The 21,188-nt window shown below is 38.7% G+C and overlaps 1 protein-coding gene across 3 annotated transcripts in view; it reads left to right on the plus strand.

The window, feature by feature from the left end:
- Positions 1 to 21,188, plus strand: part of LOC117299831 (partitioning defective 3 homolog) — a 99,949-nt gene that overhangs the window by 14,494 nt on the left and 64,267 nt on the right. For 2 of the 3 annotated variants that reach the window (XM_033783376.1, XM_033783374.1), the window contains exon 3: positions 8,969 to 9,073. In XM_033783376.1, coding sequence (XP_033639267.1) covers positions 8,969 to 9,073 — 105 coding nt within the window. Of the gene's footprint in view, positions 1 to 3,413; positions 3,527 to 8,968; positions 9,074 to 21,188 lie in introns of those variants that run through there. The other variant, XM_033783377.1, reaches the window with a different exon arrangement.

A 21,188-nucleotide genomic window follows, 5' to 3' on the forward strand; every position in this document is an offset into this window, starting at 1 on the left:
TGTAAGTTTGTATCGGAACCTTACAGAGGGCACCACGGCAAAAGGACATGGCACCAAGCTGTGAGTGCCTTTTATTTGGCCTATTTCAAGGCCTGCACATGTCCATGGAAACCACTCTTTTGTCAGTTCTGTTTACAAAATGTCACACCCTTAATTAAAAAAGAGAAACAGTTCTTACCTTCAAGATGCTGTTTATGGTCATAACAGGGTTTTTGGGACCATAAATACAAGCCACATGGCTCCAGATAAATAAGCTTTCTAGAGGTGGGGGATGGGGGGGGGGGGGGGGTACATGTAGTAAGACCTCCTACAGTGTGAAATAGTTATTTCATGTTTTATTTGGGGCCTAAAAGGCCCTGGTAATTGTGGAAGACCAGCATTATCACTTAGACCAGCATTCTCACTTGGTGTATCTCCACATAAAATAGCAAACCTGTGAAAATTCGGACTCAATTGGTCATCAAGGTTGCGAGATTGTAATGGAAGAAGAAAAAACCTTGTCGCATAAGTTGTCTGCTTTCAATTCAAATATTTTATTGAGAAATTACTTTGTTCTCAAAAACTGCGTTACTGAAAGAGGGAGCCGTTTCTCACAATGTTTTATTCTATCAACAGCTCTCCATTGCTCTTTACCGAGTAAGTTTTTATGCTAATAATAATTTTAAGTAATACCAATAGTGCCCAGTGCCTTAAATATATAAAACATAAACCAAATGGCCTGAGTTTTTTCATTTTATACTACATGAAAATTTGCCAATTATGAACAGCTGTCTCATGGACTGTTTGTGTTAGAGCATGGTTAGAGTCAAGAAATAAAGCTAAGAAATAATAAAAATAAAAACACAAATGGTTTCTTTTCTTTCTCGAGCTACAGATATGTTTTAGAAGTGTTGTAAATGGTACAACATAATAAACATACACTTCAAGCCTGAAATCAAACAGCCTGTGCTGTGAGTTAAATCCATCCTTAATTACTTTCACACATTATTCATCAATGCACAACTGATCATTTTATATTGCAGTCTACAATAACAAGAACTACATGTATGTAAAACCTTTCAATGAACTTTCATTGCGTGTATGCACTTGGTCCTGCATTATTGTGTGATGTAGAATAGACTCTTTGCTATGCAGACATAATTCAATCCTTTGACATTTACCTGTACCATTGACAGCTGGATGTCCTTCTACAACTGTCATTTTTAACACTCAGGAGTTGTTCTGTGGCAATGGTTGCTGGTTTGCACGTCAGATGCATCCATAGGACTCTTTGTTTTTTAGCCATTCACAAAGTTATAAATTGTGTGTCCGATATGTCTTTCTACACTGTGTAATCACATAGTTTCTTAAATTAATAGTATGGCCTACAATACTATCAACAGCTTGAAATTAAAAGGGCCTTTGGGATAGAATCAGTGGGTACAGAATTCTACAGTGTTGTATTTCATTATCAATGCGACGCCTTTTAGTAACTTCAGGCATTCGAGCATGAAACAAGGTTTTATTTTTGCTTCTTCACACCCATACTCTTTGTTGAGGATAAGATGTAGGCCTTCTGTATGGAGCCTATGTACATATAGAACAAGAGCCAGTTAAACAACTTGAATCCTTGTACTGCATCTCTTTGGAACTCCTTCCCTGGTGCATGTTTCCCTCCATCCTACAATCTAAACGGTTTTCAGAGGAATATCAAATCCCCGGAGCTATTTTTATCTTACTTATTTTCTTCTTGTAGCCCCTCAACAAGACTGTTTTATGCTAACAATTATTTTGAGTAATTACCAATAGTGTCCACTGCCAACAGTTATTTTGAGTAATTACCAATAGTGTCCACTGCCAACAATTATTTTGAGTAATTACCAATAGTGTCCACTGCCTTTAAGGCAGTGGACACTATTGGTTATTACTCAAAATAATTGTTAGCATAAAAACTTATTTGGTAACGAGTAATGGGGAGAGGTTGATAATATAAAACATTGTGAGAAGTGGCTTCCTCTGAAGTATCGTAGATTTCGAGAAAGAAGTAATTTTCAACTTAAATATTTGAATTTGATTTTTAGACCTCAGAAAAAGATTTTGAGGTCTCGAATTCAAGCATCTGAAAACACACAACTTCGTGTGACAAGGTTTTTTTTCTTTCTATTTTTATTATTATCTCGCAACTTCAGTGACTAACTGTTTAAAATTTTCCCAGGTTTGTTATTTTGTGCATATGTTGAGATACAGCAAGTGAGAAGAATGGTCTTTGACAATTACTAAAGGTGTCCAGTGTCTTTAAAGCGTTGTTTAGGGGTGTCCTTGCCCTTTTAAAAATAAAGCATACAGGCCTGTAACTGGCTTTATAAAATTGGGCTCAGATGGATATGTGTTGCATGCTCTAACCATGAGGAAAAGCTTGTTCACATCCTAATCACAAGAGACAACCTGTTTGCCAACATCCACTAGTCCTAGATCCTCTGGATTGGTCTTTGAACCCAAGACTCTCAACAGCTGTCTTGATCGGAAGTCTCAAGCCACCAGCCTAGAGTCAAAGGCTTCTTACATCCCTTATTTACCACATCCCACATGCTGACTGGCCTTCCAGCCCCTTCATCATTCTGCTCAATTAAAACACATTGTTGCCATTGTTTCAGGGACATTTTTATTACATCTCATCCTTGATTTGCTGCTTGATTGTGGACTGGGAGTCTTTAAGGTCTTTAAGATGTACACCTGGGATGGCTGAGATCAATGGTAACCTATTAAAAGATAACTAGATGTTGATGGGTCCATTACAAACGGGTGCCCTGAAATCTCAGAGGTATTTAAATTTGGATCAATAGGCGGAGCCTGTGCTTTTGGATTGGGGATGGCAACTGGTATCATTTATGTTGGGGTTCCACAGGGATCCGTTCTTAGCCCTGGGATCTTTGAGGGGGAAGATATCTGGAAACCCAACATTTATGATTTAGTTCAAGGGGTGGAATTTTGTTGTTCTTTGAAGGAAGGGAGTTAATTCATTGATGTTCAGTACTTAATGTTCAGGGCTTCATTGCAAGATACAATTTGTGCCAATGAAATGAAATCGCAAGTAAAAATGGTCCGTTGTTGCCGTTGACTAATATTCCAGAGGTTGACAATGTGCACATTGCACAATGAAACTGATCGATGTCAACATATTCTTTGAGGAGGGAGTGAGATAATACGAAACTTGTATAGTTTATGTTAGGGTTCCACAGGGATCCACTCTTGGCCCTAAATCTTCGCTAACTAGGGACTGAATATTGCTGCTTTGTCTCTTTAACCATGTGGTTTGAATTTGAGCTGATTGTTTTGTGGCTGGTGACATGACCCTAGTTGGAATGTTATGGTAGAAGCCTCGTCTGTCATTGCTCATTTGCTGGCTGTAGCTTCACAAGTGCAGATCATTTTTGTCTTGGCAATGTGAGAGTGCTTTCTTTTCACACTCTTCGATCCTGATTTCTAGAGTTGAGCTTTACATGTGCTGAATGTTCAAGAAATGGCCTTAACTAACATGGAATCTCAGGTATGTTAACCCTAAGTAAAACATTCTTTTAAAACTTAAGGCCATTGTGATACTGTTACTGAAGGACATAGAAACATTCCAGTCCAAATGTATGTAGCAGTTTGTTTTATTTTTTATTCAATACAGTTTAAAGGGAATGAGGAACAAAAGTAGTTTATTGAATTGTTCACTTCTCTCCTATCCTGTGTACTTATTTATTATGTATTCATCAAACCATGATCAAACTGACATTGGTTAGAACTGTGAGTCAGTCAGTCACTTTAAATGTTTTGGTTTCCATTCAGTTTCGACAAACATGTATTCAAGAAAGACTCGCTTTTTCCCCCGTCATGACTTCATATAAAACTGAACCTAACTGAATACTTGCATGCTTCATCTATTGTATACATTACAATCTACACGTATGTATTCCCTTCACGCACATTACATTACACGTTCTGATACATGTATCGGTTTCACATTTGTCATGAGTTTCATTTCATTATTAAAACCATTTTTTTTTTTCAATAACAGTTATGTTAAAGACACTGGACACTATTGGTAATTGTCAAAGACAAGTCTTCTCACTTGGTGTATCTCAACAAATGGGCAAAATAACAAACCTGTGAAAATTTGAGCTTAAGTGGTCTTTGAAGTTGTGAGATAATAACGAAAGAAAAAACACCCTTGTCACACAAAGTTGTATGCTTTCAGATGCTTGATATCGAGACCTCAAAATCTATTTCTGAGGTCTCAGAATCAAATTCGTGGAAAATTACTTCTTTCTCGAAAACTACGTTACTTCAGAGGAAACCGTTTCTCACAAGGTTTTATATTATCAACAGCTCCCCATTACTCGTTACCAAGTAAGGTTTTATGCTAATAACTATTTTGAGTAATTAGCAATAGTGTCCACTGCCTTTAATCTGTAAGTTGACTTTGTGTCTACTTCAATATTGTTCAATATACAAACCAGATGTTTTCATATTGTCTCCCACACAACTCCCATTATTTGTCATCACGCCACAGCACAACGTTATTTAAATAAAAGCTATAAAATGACATTATTGTGGAAGCGTTTACAATTGTGTTTGGTTGACGTCATTTGGTCTCTTTTTTTCTGGCTGTTGCTGAAAGGTGAAAAATAGCCTTGTATCTTGCCATATGGTGTAGATTCACATAAAGTAATGGTTCTGTTCATTATATTTTGTTAATGTATACAACGATGGAGGTAAGGTCTGCAGAACATAAATACTACTAGTAATAATAATAATATTATATACGTACATGTACATGTAGCGTCTTATGAAAGGCCTCAAAGCACTTCACAAAAATATGAAAATCAGCAACTACTTATTAGCATGCAGATATGAACCACTTGTTAAATCTTACAATAAACGAATTTCTGTTTTTATTACAAATGGCACAATAAGTTTTAAATACTAAATGGGTTTTTATTTGTTTTCCTGTAAATATTCACACGACAGCAATTTAACTGGGGTTCCTTGCTTTATTTTAGCATGGTTGTAAAATGTAGCAATGTTTGACAAGATTTTGCAAGAGAACTTGGACAGTGGAAAAATGGCTGTCCTTTCACACTAGGTTCATTTAGTAAAATTTCACAACCATGCAACAATTCAGCAAGGGACACTTGCTAAATTGCTCTTTAATGTGAAAAATACAATCATTCCCACATCATCCTTTGAATTGGGTGGGAGCGGAGCTAGCATCCAGTAAGTTGTTTATTGTGAGACCAGAGCCAACAATGCATTATTGAGGCTTTGTGACACCATGGTGACACAAAGGCGTTGATCTTTTCCTATTGTATTCCAATGTAAACACGCTCACCTATTGTTAGTACAGTCTCTTGAGTATGAGGTCATGATATAAAAAGTTAACTTTCTAAATGATGAATGTTGAAACCCCCTAGATTCACCTCAGGATCAACGAGGGAGTAACTCAGAAATTGGTTGCAGATTTGTTTGGGACTTTGTGGTTTTGACATGTTCTTTTGTCCTCAAATATAAGACATGATGTTTGAATTGATCCCTGGATGCATCCTTGAGAACATTGTTTGGCATTTAGCCAACGTCTTCTGTTATCGGCAAGAACATTTAAACCACATTAGAAGCTGGGTTCTTCACAAACACAATGGGAGAACTCTAAAAGGATCAATCTGTGATTATCAATCATTCAATACATTGTCTAGACAATAAAAGCCAACATACTTGTATATTGATACACCCTAGATAGTGTGGTAAACCAAACCACTCTCTCAAGAATGTTATCATTTATCAATAAGACAGATGCCAAGTTGTACATGTAACTTATCCAAGTTTATCAGCGAAACCTCTTTGTTGGAATGGAAAGAAGTGATTACATTTAATCAAAGGAGTGCTGGAATGCTACTCATTTCAATCTAGGCTTATAACTTTCATAACAAAATCTAAAAGAATTTATACTAAAGCATAGCACGACAAGTTCTCAAAAGAACATAATCTATTCAGTAAGTAGATATGGTGTTACCGCAAACCAAATATTCATAGAAATAAATTTGTAATTATTAAAGACACTGCTAGGGTCAAAACATCTGGCCATAAATTATTTTTTGCATCCATATTTATAAAAACATGACATACATGGAGGAATGTTTGTCTAATAATTGTACAGTCTAGCACACTATCCAGTGTAGTTGGATTTAGTATTTAGTGTGACTGGAACATGTCAAACTACATAGGGTGGCAGGTACAATGGCGGTTTATTGCTTGGGTGTCTTGCTAAAGCCACAGGGGGTCCTTGCTATTTTGAAGTAACTGTGTCTTCTCATTTCTTCCTCCATGGTCTTCTAAACTCTTTCCAGGGTTTTAGATTACAAATTTTAAATGCTTGGGTTTGTTCTTTTAAAAGTTTACTCTATGAGGAAAAATCTTGGTAAGAATTTTTAGTGTTGAGTTTCTGCTGTTGCTTGAAGCCTTGACAAATTAAGGTAATGGTTATGTGCTTAGAGCACTACAGTCATTAAAGGCAGTGGACACTTTTGGTAATTACTCAAAATAATTGTTTACATAAAACCTCACTTGGTAACGAGTAATGGGGAGAGGTTGGTAGTATAAAACATTGTGAGAAACAGCTCCCTCTGAAGTAACATAGTTTTCGAGAAAGAATTTTTTTCCACGACAAATTACCAAATGTGTCCAGTGTCTTTAAATCATTGATGAATTTATTACTGGGATGGGATGTATTTTTGCGAGCCACATAAGGGAAAACATTTATTTCTTGATTTATATATGTATTTCTTGTTTACCATGGGGAACAGGGAGAACATTTTATGTTGTGAATCATTTCGTTAAAGTTAAGAGAATGTTTATCTCAATCCAGTGCAGGTGTCATGAACAGGTAGCATCCATCTAGGAAAATGCTTTTAGCGCTGACACTTATTTTACTGACTAAACCTCGAACTGTCAATCAATAAATTACATCACAGCTACTAGATTTAATACTAAGAATCATTGAGAAGGGCCCACCCTATAAAGTGCCTAGACTGTAGAGGAGAATGGCCCACCCCTAGTGCATAGACTGGCAACCTGTCATGAGCAGTGTTTTAGCCACGGTGGGCGGTGCTGCTCAGGACTCACTGGCATTCGGGGCGAAATACATGTTGCCGCCCAGCACAGATTTCCCCAAGAATAAACCCAAATATTGTCCACTGTGCATTGATCTGAGACACAGCTAATGATAAGGAGTATCATAGGGTGCGTTCGTTTAGCTTCCCTGGGTCGACCCCGGTGTGTGGCGTTTTTTTTCTTTCCAGGACGAACGTGTGCAGATAATTACCCACATATGTCCTGGGAAAAAAAAACGCCACACACCGGGGTCCACTCAGGGGAGCTAAATGAACGCACCCTTCATGTTATGTCACAGAAAAAGAACACAGTCAAAAGGCCATTCAATTGATTGCATTGCCTCAACAGTTTGGAAACCTGGCATCTTGCCCGAAGCTTGCAATTTGCTATTTGTTGTTCCCCTCGTCCTTGGTGGACTTTGAACAAGTTTTGACTTATTACCCACCACTAAAATAGGTCTAGCTACAACCCTGGTTATGAGGCAGGGGTCTAGAGGAAATGATAAATGATAAGGAGTGTTGATGACAATATCTAAGATGGATGAGGGGGGGGGGGGCTAGGAGCAGGAAGGGTGTTTAGAGGAACATCATTCTTCTTCTTGAAATCCTGTAATACAGCCACTCACTCAATAAATGTCTGTGTGGAATGGATACATAATACTCCAGCTCTGTTTGGATACGTATAGATCCTTGGGGGGTAGACAGGCAAGCAACACATGATGATATCAACAGCAATTGCCGTGTTACCCTGTGCTTTCGGTGTGGTGCCCTCTACAAGGTTCCAATACAAACAATAGTTTTACAAGGTGCCTCTTACAAGAGGAAAATTGCTGTGCCCCTTCAAGGCCTGCCAAATTGCTGTGCCCCTTCAAGGCCTGCCAAATTGCTGTGCCCCTTCAAGGCCTGCCAAATTGCTGTGCCCCTTACAAGAGGAAAATTGCTGTGCCCCTTCAAGGCCTGCCAAATTGCTGTGCCCCTTCAAGGCCTGCCAAATTGCTGTGCCCCTTCAAGGCCTGCCAAATTGTTGTGCCCCTTCAAGGCCTGCCAAATTGCTGTGCCCCTTCAAGGCCTGCCAAATTGCTGTGCCCCTTCAAGGCCTGCCAAATTTAAAGGAACACGTTGCCTTGGATCGGACGAGTTGTCTATACAAAGCGTTTGTAACCGTTTGTTATGAAATGCATATGGTTAGAAAGATGTTTTAAAAGTAGAATACAATGATCCTCACAAATATTCCTCGAGTTTGCGTGGTCTTACCTTGTTGACTATTACATGGTCGGCCATTTATGGGAGTCCAATTTTTTATTCCCATAAATGGCCAACCGTGTTAGTTCGCAAAGTAAAAGGAAAACCACGCAATTTAGAGGCAAATTTGTGTAGATCATTGTATTTTACTTTTAAAACATCTTTCTAACCATAATGCATTTTATAACAAACTATACAAACGCTTTTCAAAGACCAACTCGACCAATCCAAGGCAACGTGTTCCTTTAAGGCATGGGAAGTTTGCTGTTGTCCTGGAGAGGGTGGGTTGCAAAATCCATTTTTGCTCTGTGTTTGTACTGTCAAGATTGGGCTTATAAGATGGTGGTATTGTCAATTTGTCTTGAGAGAGATTGGAAGCTCCATCCTTCTTAGTGCTGGCCGTGCTTCTTTCTGGAACCCTTGCAGATTTGTTGCAGTGACTTCAGCCACTGGTAGCTTTTTCCATATCTGAAAAGCTCTTGGGGAAAGGACTAAAGGAATGTCAGTCAACTCTGGTGAATGGATGCCTATACTGTAGGCCTATGTCTAATCGATCACATAATAAATGTTTTTTTCCCCCATTTTTTTTTCCCATTTAGACTGATGACTACTGGGTCCGAATCAAAAGTCTGAAGAGTGAAGGAGAAGATGGGATACTAGACGTTGATGACTTGGTCTGTGATGTTGCAGATGATAGGGAGAAGGTAGGTTTCATAACCAGCACTTTTATAACCAGCAACTTTATAACCAGCAATGTTATAACCAGCAACTTAGATCTACAGACAAGAAACATATTGACTTTGTTGATATTAAGCTATACTTGTGCAGATTTTGAAAAAGTTAGGATTACAATTTCAGACAAATGAATCAGAGTTTGTTATTGTGTGAACGTTCAGAGCTCAACCCCTCCCCAACACACCCACCACACAGGGGAAAAAAAACAGACTTCAGTAGCACTTCATAAGTTCCCTCATGGTAAACTCATAGATTGAAATAAAACACCTTCAAGTTTCCCAATAATTTCATTTACTTTATCGGAAGCTGGCTAAGTTGCCCCAGATAAACTGCATGTTTAACTGATACCCAATGTTAACTGGTACCCAATGTCAGGGTCTATGTAGGAGTTAACAACAATCCCAACATAAGATTGGAATATTTTCCCCGAGAGTCTTAAATCTGCAAAGTCACTTAGTAATAGGTACTTCCATATCTCCGAACCTCCTACTGATTTCTCATTGACAATTACACTAGAGAAGGAGTTGTATTTCTATCCTGAGGTTTAAGAAGCTAGGAGTGGGTTATGACCTCTTCATTACAAACACACATGGGTGGGCAAAAGGGACCTCAGTTGGAGGTAGTTGAGTACATTGATGTGTACATTACATACCAGGGACCGATTTCAACCAGGATCTTTTGCATTTATAAACAAATATTTTGACTGAACAGATTTTGTGCACACTACATGCTAATTAATTTAAGGATTTTGGTACTTTTTGTAACACTAAACACAATGTCCACAGATTTACATTAAACTTACACCGTTTGAAGATTATGATAGTAGAAAGCTTACTTGTCAAATATTACTTGTTGAGGTGCTGTAGTTTTCGAAAACAATGTCACGAAATTGCGTTTTACATGCGACAATATTTTTCATCTCACTGAGATGGAAATTTTTTGTGTGACTTGTTTTTACTCATTTCTCAAAAACTGCAGCACATCAGCTAGTAATATTTTAAGGGATGCTTTCTAGTATCTACCATTATTATCTTCAAACTGTGTGAGTATAATGTTTTCTGTGAACATTGTGTTTTGTGTCGTACAAAAAGTACCCAGACCCTTTTAAGTAGCAAATGTAACACTTTGTGTAGCATGTTGCTCTGCTTAACAAGGGAAATTTTTGAGGTGTAAATAGATTGTCTTGTATAGCAAAACTGCCGCATTGGGTTTGCCAAGTGTTCTCCAACTTTCAAAAATGAAAGCGTTGATGCTCAGATGCCAAGGTGCAGATTTACAGATTCCACACCTTACATTGACCCACATGTACTCTGTGGTAAATATTATTGTTCTGACTGTTATTAAGAGATTTACGATGGTGTGATTGGGATCAGTGCGTAGAACCCCAGTACCAGGCAATTTGCAGTAGAGTGCGCCCTCTATAGTTCGCGCAAAAGAGGTCATCTTCTGCACAGACAGTTTTGGACCTTAAACTGGCTAACATAGTAATGTAGTTTTTGAGAAAGAAGTAATTTCTCACTGAAATATTTGAATTGATTTTGAGACCTCTGAGGTCTCAAAATCAAGCATCTGAAAGCACACAACTTTGTGTGACGAGGGTGTTTTTTCTTTCATTATTATCTCGCAACTTCGAAGACCAATTAACTTCAAATTTTCACTGGTTTGTTATTTTATGCATATGTTGAGATACACCAAGTGAGAAGATTGGTCTTAAGGTGTCCAGCCGTCGATTTCACCAAACTCTTCCTAACTTAGGATTTATCTTAGGACTTAGGACGAGTAAAGTTCCATATTCAAATATGTAGGACGCATTGAACCCGTCCGAAGTTAGGACGGGTTACTCGTCCTAACTAGAGTTGGGATTCATCCTAGCGTTTCGTGAAATCGGCTGCAGTGTACATGTATTTAAAAGCATTCAACCATTACTGCTAAGACCTGTGAGAAAACAAGATTTTCTGCTCATTTCCATCAAAGTGAATTCCTATTTATTTGAAGTGCGCTTTGCGTACAGGGCTAGTCTACTGGTTTGGCCTACAACTGGTATTACAGGTTGTTTGTCATCGCTAGGGTGAACATTCATGTAAACCAGTCTGTAGAATCAGCAACAGGTGTTTGGTTTTTGGCTGAGTGTGAGTTTGAGTTGTTAAGCTGTGTAGTGTGAATGACAGGTATTGATATGGCGCAGGTGGTTGGCTGAAAATGGAGGTGTTTGTAGTTCAATGAGGGTTCCACTGTGGTTGGAGTTTGCCTGGTTTGATCATAGAGAAAGGTCTGATGGACTGGCAGACTGGGCCCAGATATTGTAGGCTGCTTAAGCAGAAGATATTGCTTTATTAAAATAGTGTTTTGAAAACCATTAGAGGTACGTCAATCACTTTTAATTGGTAAATAGAAATTAAAATACCAAGTAAAAAACGGATAAAAGCTTAGGAAAGTGGTCTAGTTGACTTTCCTTGCCTCCCAGTTCCACCTTTTGAACCCCGGTTTGAATCCCATCAGGGGCACTTAGTGGTTGTGGTTTAAGTCCCTTCCTGACTGTGTGGGTTTTCCCTAAAATAACTCTTTGGAGTTTTCCTCCTAAATTTAAAAGTGAACTTTCCTTCCTTGTCTTATTTCCATTTGGCCTATTGGCAGTACCATAGCAGCACAGTGATTGACTTCGCTTTTCTGAGAGTCCATAGCTTCAAAACCAGAATAAATTAAATGAAACAAAAATGTATAGATTCATTAAATTGTGTTTATCAAAAATAATTTTATTGAGGTCAACGGTGACAGTCCTTAATCCTTTTGAGCTTAGTTCTTAAGTTGCAGTCTCTTGAGCACTTCAGAAACAGGAGGGTTCAAGTTGTTGTTGATTTTTAAGAATCAATCATCCTCCAAATTATCAACTTTTTGTTTACAACCCACTTGAGATTGATTGTAAACATGGAATAAACATCAAATACTCCTTGACATCTCCTGACCTTGCTGCCATGCCACTCTAGATTAGGCATTTTAATGGATCTGGGTACTTTTTACAACACAAATCACAATGTCCACAGAGTTACATTAAAGGCAGTGGACACTATTGGTAATTACTCAAAATAATTATTACAAGCATAAAACCTTACTTGGTAACGAGTAATGGGGAGAGGTTGATGGTAAAACACATTGTCATAAACGGCTCCCTCTGAAGTGCCATAGTTTTTCGAGAAAGAAGTAATTTTCCACGGCATTGATTTCGAGACCTCAGATTTAGAATTTGAGGTCTCGAAATCAAGCATCTGAAAGCACACATTGTGACAATTATGTTTTTTTCTTTCATTATTATCTCCCAACTTCGACGACCAATTGAGTAAAAATTTACACAGGTTTGTTATTTTATGCATATGTTGAGATACACCATGGATACACCAAGTGAGAAGACCGGTCTTTGACAATTACCAGTAGTGTCCAGTGTCTTTAAACTTACACATTTTGAAGATAATGGAAGTAGAAAGCCCACCTAAAAATATTATTTACTGGTGCTGTAGGTTTTGAGAAATGAGTAAAACAATATCACAAAAGTATGTTTTTCATGATACAATAGTTTTTGTCTCCTGAGACAAAAAGTATTTTCGTGACTTGTTTAACTAATTTCTCAAAAACTTAACACTTCAGTAAGTATTATTTTAGGGAAAGCTTTCTACCATCATTATCTTCAAATGAAAATCTATGGTTCATGTGTTTTGTGTCCTACAAAAAGTACCCAGACCCTTTAAGATCCTGATGGACAGAGAGGTTAGGTTAGTAAAATGCTATTCACACGACAGCAATTTAACTGGGATCCCTTGCTTAATTTTAGCATGGTTGTAAAAATGTAGCAATGTTTGACAAGATTTTGCAAGAGAACTTGGACAGTAGAAATAAAATTGTTTTCCTTTCACACGAGGTACATTTTGTAAAATTTTACAACCATGCTACAATTTAGTAAGGGACCCTTGCTAAATTGTTCTCATGTGAAAGAGGCTTAAGAAAGGTTTTTGTCTTTTAAGACGATCAGTCATGATTAGTCAGCCACAGGCAAGGATGTCTCTTATGATAGATTACTGCCCGGACTAACAAATTGCTTCAAAGTTCCTTGAGGTAGAAATCCAAAATGTACCCTTTATTTGTGAGTTGTAACACCCAGCCATTGCCTTTTTATTATAGTTTTAATTCAGGAAACTTCACAGAGGTAACAATAGGTGATTGCCTCCATGCCCCCTGGTCATCGCGCCTCCATGCCCCCTGGTCATCGCCTCCATGCCCCCTGGTCATCGCCTCCATGCCCCCTGGTCATCGCGCCTCCATGCCCCCTGGTCATCGCCTCCATGCCCCCTGGTCATCGCCTCCATGCCCCCTGGTCATCCCGCCTCCATGCCCCCTGGTCATCGCCTCCATGCCCCCTGGTCATCGCCTCCATGCCCCCTGGTCATCGCCTTAGTGCTCTTGAAATGCTCTGGAGCCAGTAGAAATCTACAATTTCCTCATAGGGAGCCATTTACCAAGAAGAAAATGCCTAAGTGGTTCTCTAATGCAGAATCGAATATTAATGAAGCCTGGTGTTGGTTCACAAGTGCACAAGTATTTTATTCAATGGTCCTTTTTATAGCTCCATGCCTGTACCAAGCAGAAAACGCCTTGGTGCCCTTTCCCTTTCAAAAAAACAAAGCATACAGGCCTGTTTCATTAGTTAGTTTGTTCTGTAGAACTATGCCAAGTATTGACCCCTTGCACGCGCGTCACACATTGTGCCTGATGCCACGCTCACCATGTTGGTGGGCAAATAGGTTTACGTGTTTTAACACCGTCTCGCCTAAAATGTGCACTTCACTGCATAACGCACAGCATAGAGTTATAAAAACGCACAGTGAAATTGCCCACCAGTATGGCGCATTCAAGATTTTTCTGATGATGACGTCAGGTGAAATGGTTCAATGAATTAGTTTACAGATATAAAAAGCAGTTTGACCCTTTGCCACTGATAGAATTGGCTGCCAAACTTCAGACTTTCACATGGGATTGACAGAAACCCAGACCTCGAACGAGTTTTTTCTCTCTGACTTAGAGTAGCTTCAGGATATGATTGCATGTTCAACCTCAGCCTCTGTCATCTAAACTTTGATTCATTCCATCTAGGTATTGCATTCTGGCCTCTGGGTAAAAGTCTGGCTTTCAGTTAATCCCTGTATCACATGGATTCTAGTATTTTGGTTCAGTAGAGTCACCTCTTGTAGATGTATTCATTCATCAAGTGGGTTGGATGAAAGAAAACAACTTACTACAGCATACAACTTCAAGGACGGACTAGAAATACGGACACGTTGAGGTACCTTTTTTTGAGGAGGGAGGGGGGTGTGTGATTGTTTTGTCTCGTAGTCGCCGTTGTAGCCGTATTCATTCATCAAGTGCATTGGATGAAAGAAAACAACTTACTACAACATCAATTTCAAGGACGGACTAGAAATAGTGACACGTAGAGGTACAAGGTAGGGGGTGGGGGTAGGTTTATTATCTTATTTTTTAGTCACCTATTGTTGCTGTATTTATTCATCAAGTGCATTGGATGAAAGAAAACAACTTACTACAGCATCAATTTCAAGGACGGACTAGAAATAGTGACACGTAGAGGTACAAGGTAGGGGGTGGGGGTAGTTAGATTGTCTTGTCTTTTAGTCACCTATTGTTGCTGTATTCATTCATCAAGTGCATTGGATGAAAAAAAAAACTTGCTATGTCATTTAACTTCAAGGACTGACAAGAAATACTGACACGTAGAGGTACAAGGTAGGGGGTGGGGGTAGGTTTATTATCTTGTCTTTTAGTCACCTATTGTTGCTGTATTCATTCATCAAGTGCATTGGATGAAAGAAAACAACTTACTACAACATCAATTTCAAGGACGGACTAGAAATAGTGACACGTAGAGGTACAAGGTTGGGGATGGGGTAGGTTTATTGTCTTGTCTTTTAGTCACCTATTGTTGCTGTATTCATTCATCAAGTGGAATAGATGAAAGAAAACACAAGGATAGACTGGAAATACTGACATGTAGAGGTACAAGGTAGGGGGTGGGGTAGGTGGATTGTCTTGTCTTTTAGTCACCTATTGTTGCTGTATTCATTCATCAAGTGCGTTGGATGAAAAAAAAAACATGGATAGACTGGAAATACTGACACGTAGAGGTACAAGGTAGGGGGTGGGGTAGGTGGATTGTCTTGTCTTTTAGTCACCTATTGTTGCTGTATTCATTCATCAAGTCGTTGGATGAAAGAAAACAACTTACTACAACATACAACTTCAAGGACTGACAAGAAATAGTGACACGTAGAAGTATAAGGTTGGGGGTGGGGGTAGGTTTATTATCTTCAAGTTGTATATCAAGTGCATTTGGATGAAAGAAAACACAAGGATAGACTGGAAATAGTGGCACGTAGAAGTACAAGGTTCAAAGAATCTTGGGGGGGGGGAGGAGGTCGATTGTCTAGTCTCTTAGCATGATGGATGAAGGCTTCAGGAATAGTTTGATTTAGGGTAAGGTGGGAGTCATTAGAAATGTTTGATTGTGACATTTCATGATGACTTTGCTTTTGAGCTAAAAAGTGAAACATGTGTTATTTATAGAACATTGTCACTATCACATACATAATTCAGTGATCAATTATCATGAAATTGAAAATTTAAATGTTATTGCCGACTTGCATGTAAACCCCGACTCTAGGATGGAAGATGAGATGCAGGGTTGTGGAAGATGAGATGCAGGGTTGTGGAAGATGAGATGCAGGGTTGTAGCTAGATTAGGATGGAAGATGAGATGCAGGGTTGTAGCTAGATTAGGATGGAAGATGAGATGCAGGGTTGTGGAAGATGAGATGCAGGGTTGTAGCTAGACTCTAGGATGGAAGATGAGATGCAGGGTTGTAGCTAGACCAATTTTAGTGGTGGGCAATAAATCAAATTTTGTTTGGAGTCTACCGAGGGCAAGGGGATCCAAACAAAATTATTCATGTTTAAGTTGAATGCAATAAGCTGAATGGCCTTCTGATTGTGTTCTTTCTCTGTGGCACTTGATTCTCCTCATTATTAGCTGCGTCTTAGATCAATGCAAAGTGGACAATATCTGAAATCTGTGTTGGGCAGCATAATGTATTTTTCTCAGAGTCCAAGGCAGGTTCGCCCAGCACCGCCCACTGTGGCTACAACAAGGGTGAGATGGCTAGTTTTGAAACAACAGGTGGTTGCCAACGCTGATACCAACACATTATCAGCAGCAGCATCTATGATCTATTTCACTAGTTATCTCAGGAATTCCTTTAAACAACAATCAAATTGATTTGACAACAACCTGTTGCATACTGCAATGTAAACATTCAAGTATCTCTAGACAGAGTTTATACTTAATGGTCTAATTTAGTGGAGAGTTAAATGGACTTTTGCTTTTCATCTTGTCGATTATTGTTGAAGTCATCACCTTTAAGTGACATCTGTAAGGAGGACTGGGGCAACATTGTTTATTTGTCTCCCTCTAGTGTTTGGATTGGGTGGTACTTGACTTGGCTGGCTGGCATTGTGTGTGGTTTTGATGTGATAGTTGTGATTCCAAGAAGGAATGAAACATCGTGAATGCGGAAGCCATGGGGGTAGGAAAACTTCAAGCCCTATTCACACGACAGCAATTTAGCATAGCAAGGTCGGGGGTCCCTTGATAAATTTTTACCATGTTTGTGAAATTGTACCTCATGTAAAAGGACAGCAATGTTTTTATTGTTCCACAAGAAGCGCAATTTGTAGAATTTCACAACTGACACCTGCTTAATGATCGCTTGTGAAAATGGGTCAATATGATCCCAATTAAAGCTTTTGTCTAACTTATGATACAGTGAAAATGAATCGTTTTATCTTCTGAAGTGTGAAGTATTTACCCCCATTTTTCTTGCGACCATTTTTGCACCTGTGTCTTGCAGACATACTTGTATTGTATTTTCCTTGCTACATTTCGGCCCTGAACGATCACTCTTGAAGGGGCGGAGCAATTTTTCCTCTGGTAAGGGGCACATCTATGATGAAAATGTAAAGTAGTATTGGAACTTTGCAAAGGTCACCACAGCAAAATCACAGGGCACTACGGCAATTACTGTGGGTGGCATAGGTTATTTCAAGGCTTGTACATCTCTATCTGTATAGTTGGGCTGGCAAAAAAATGTCTGAAGACACATCACAGCTTTTGCGGATTGTGTGGATAGGATCCGGAAGGCTTAATTTTTGAAGTGTTAAGTGAGAGTGTCTTTGAAGATATCTAATGAGTTGTTGGAAATCACACTACGGGGTAAGGCATTCCATTCCTCGATAGTGGCCGGGGAAAGAAGTGTAAGTAGGTTACACTTAAAAATTAGTGTAAGTAGTGTAGGTTAGTTGTAGCCAGTTTGTGTTTTGTGTTCTCCTATTGGTAGATTGCTGAATGATCACATTGCATGGTGCTGACAAGCTTCTTGGTTGAGCTTCTTAGCTTACAATGTGTTGATCCTATAGTCTTGCCTCCTCATCGTCAGGTTCCATAAGGAATGTGAGGAGTCTTCAGCAATACTTAAAGGTTCAAATCCAAGAATGTCTTGAAGTGTGGACAGGTCTTACAAGTTTTAGTCTGGACCTTCTTGAGATAATCGATTGTATGTCTGGTGTCTGGTAACAGGTAGGCTTAACACACTCAATCTAGCCTTAAAGGCACTGGACACTTTGGTAATTACTGGAATTTTTTGGAATAAAAACTTACTTGGTAATGAGCAATGGTGAACTGTTGGTAGTACTCAACACTGTGAGAAACGGCTCCCTCTGAAGTAACGTATGTAGTTTTTGAGAAGGAGGTAATTTCGCACTCAAATATTTGAAATAATACAAAAGACTTCTCAGGTCTGAAGCCTTTGATTCAGGCATCTGAAAGCACACACATTTGTAAAACAAGGGTATGTTTTCTTTCATTTTTCTCACCAAACTTCCATGACCAGTTGAGCTTAAATTTTCTCAGGTTCATTATTTTTGTGCACATGTTGGGATGCACCAAGTGAGAATACTGGTCTTTGACAATTACCAAAGGTGTCCTGCAGCCTATTTCACGAAACGCTACGATTAATCCTAGTCCGAGTTAGGACAAATAACCCATCCTAACTTAGGATGGGTCAATGCAGCTCATGTCTTCGGATACGGAAATTAACTTGTCCTAAGATTAGTCCTCAGTTAGGAAGAGTTTGGTGAAATCGACGGCAGTGCCTTTAAGACTACAAGTCAAGACTGTAAGAGCTTGAGACATGGGCTTGGCTGGTATGTCAGTTATTCAAGATATATGCCTTAAGAACACAGACCCTTTGTAGGTCTTCATCATGAAACACTTGTAGGAATGGTTTGAGTGATCATTAATTTCTGACCTGTTATTTTAGCTAGGTCAAGGGTTATGACTTGTTAGGTTTAAGATGAAGATTCTGACAGTTGTTCAAACCAAGGGTTCTTTAAGATAAGGAATAATACTTGAGTTGATGACAAGACAAGCTTATAGAACTTGAAGTCAAATTGTTGTTGGGCAAACTTAACATGGCTTAGTTTACATGTTGTAGAGAAGTAGGTCCCCACCTTTTAGGTCAGTGTTTTATTTTTAGACTGAGTCAGATATAGGTTATGGTATATATGGTATGTTTCGGCAATGTGTTGCCTGCTCGGCACTGTGTTATATAATGAAAAATGGAAAAAATTACAAATTTATATAAAATAGTGTTCTACTGTAGACAGTAGAAAAGTGTGTGTACATGTACTTACAAACTGCAAAAATGGCGATACAAAAAGTAGTAAAAGGAACACGTTGCCTTGGATCAGTCGAGTTAGTCTTTGAAAAGCGTTTGTAACTGTTTTTTATATATAAAATGCATATGGGTAGAAAGATTTTGTAAAAGTAGAATACAATGATCCACACAAACATGCCTCGAAATTGCACGGTTTTCCTTTTACCTCCCATAAATGGCCGACCGTGTTAGTTCGCGCAGTTAAAGGAAAACCATGCAAACTCAAGGTAAACTTGTGTGGATCATTGTATTTTACTTTTAAAACATCTTTTCAACCATACGCATTTTATAAAAAACGGGTACAAACGCTTTTTATAGTCCGATCCAAGGCAACGTGTTACTTTAATGCCCTGATGTTTTGAACCTACACGTATGTAGACTAGCAGTAGCAGAGTCTTTCTTACTTTGGTTTCATTTTGAGTAACATCATGGAGGTAGGGTAGATTATGGAGATTTACCTCTATGGTAAGGGCAAATGATCAAAAGAGGCAAACATTTTGTTTGTTTACATCACACTTGTATAAATTGTACCAGTATGTTATTTGTTGGTGTCAGTTTCATGTTGATAAATGATGTAACTTGAATGATATATCTTGTCTAGACATTTCCTTCAAGACAGGTGTTTTAGATCCTTAGACCATAACCTTGGAGTATAGAGCAATCCTTATTCTATGCTTTATCTTAAAGGCACAGCTGTGATTAATCTTAGGACCTTGGTCGGGTTAAGTTCGTATCCATTTAGGTAGGACACATTGAACCGATCCTAAGAAGATTTACTCATCCTAACTCGAGATAGGATTGATCCTAGCATTCCACGAAAATCTGCTGCTGGACACTATTGGTAATTACTCAAAACAACTGTTACAAAAACTTCCTTGGTAACGAGAAACGGAGAGCTGTTGATAGTACAACACATTGTGAGAAACGGCTCCCTCTAAAGTAACATGTTTTTTGAGAGAGAGGTAAATTCTCGCTCAAATACTTCAGGCCTGAAACCTTTTCATCTGAAAGCACAAAAAGTTGTGCAATAAGGGTCGTTTCTTTCATTGTTTTCTTGCAAATTTGATGACAAATTTAGTCTAAATATTCACAGGTTTGTTATTTTATGCACATGTTGAGATACACCAAGTGAGAATACTGGTCTTTGACAATTACCAAAGGTGTCTAGTGCCTTTAATATAACATGAAGTATTACTCAATTATCAGAGTGAAGGAAGTTGGCAACCACCTTGTCCTAGTAATTGAAAGTTACACAACACGCAGCCATATGGGACGTATTATGCAGTCTAGGTACTGGTTAGGGACCAACAACTCCTAGCATATTGCTCGTATTTTTTTTTTATTTTTTTTTTTACAGCTTTTAGGAATTTACTTCATTGGGATTAAAGTGTCAACATCAATATGGGCCTTCAGCACTAGTTTTACAAGGGTCTATGGTTTTTAATGGGGTAGGCTACAGATTGTTATACATGTAGCTCCATGCAAGGAGGGAAGTGTGTGCAAGGATTTGGTCTTTTCTGCACTAGTTAACCAGGGTCTGGGGTGGTGGGGTAGGCCTACGGAGGAAATCATCTACAAGACGATGATCTTTTCTCAGATGAGGAAAGTTTCTTTCTTTTCAACTTATTGATTGAAAGTACAGGTTAGTTTGCTGGAATCGGGTTAGAATACAAGATCAAGTTTGTGTTGGATCCATTTGTGGTTAAAACCGTGATGAGACCTGTCAGGTATGAATTGTCATTCTTTTAAATGGTTAGGAGAGCACATATATACATGTAACATAGAGCTATGCCTTGTATTATGTACTGGGCGCGGGTGTGTATTGTCACTGTGTCAGCATTCTCCCTTGTGGTCCAATGTCTAAATGCGGTTCAAACACATGATGACCAGTCAGAATTCACTCTAATGGTCCGGTTGGCTGACTTCTGCAGTTTGTGTTGGAAGCACTCATATTTCATTTAGAATATGGACTAGTGAAAAAGCTAGTGAAATGACAATCGAAAAGCTATTGCACTGATCTTGCTGGTTAGTCATTGAATAAATTAAGGGTAACGCCTGTGTGCTTGGAGTAGTTAGGGGCTTACAGATGTATAGGCTATAGGTCCAGTCATCCAAACCCTGTGTGTTTGAACTAATTATAATCATCAGAGATTAAATTAAATTAGGGAAAAATCTTGCATGCTTGAACTGAGAATACAGTGAACGTAATTAAATTAGTTAGAGGAAAACCTAGTGTATTTGAACTGATTACGTCATA

Source organism: Asterias rubens, chromosome 15, assembly GCF_902459465.1.
Source record: "Asterias rubens chromosome 15, eAstRub1.3, whole genome shotgun sequence".
NCBI lineage: Eukaryota > Metazoa > Echinodermata > Asteroidea > Forcipulatida > Asteriidae > Asterias > Asterias rubens.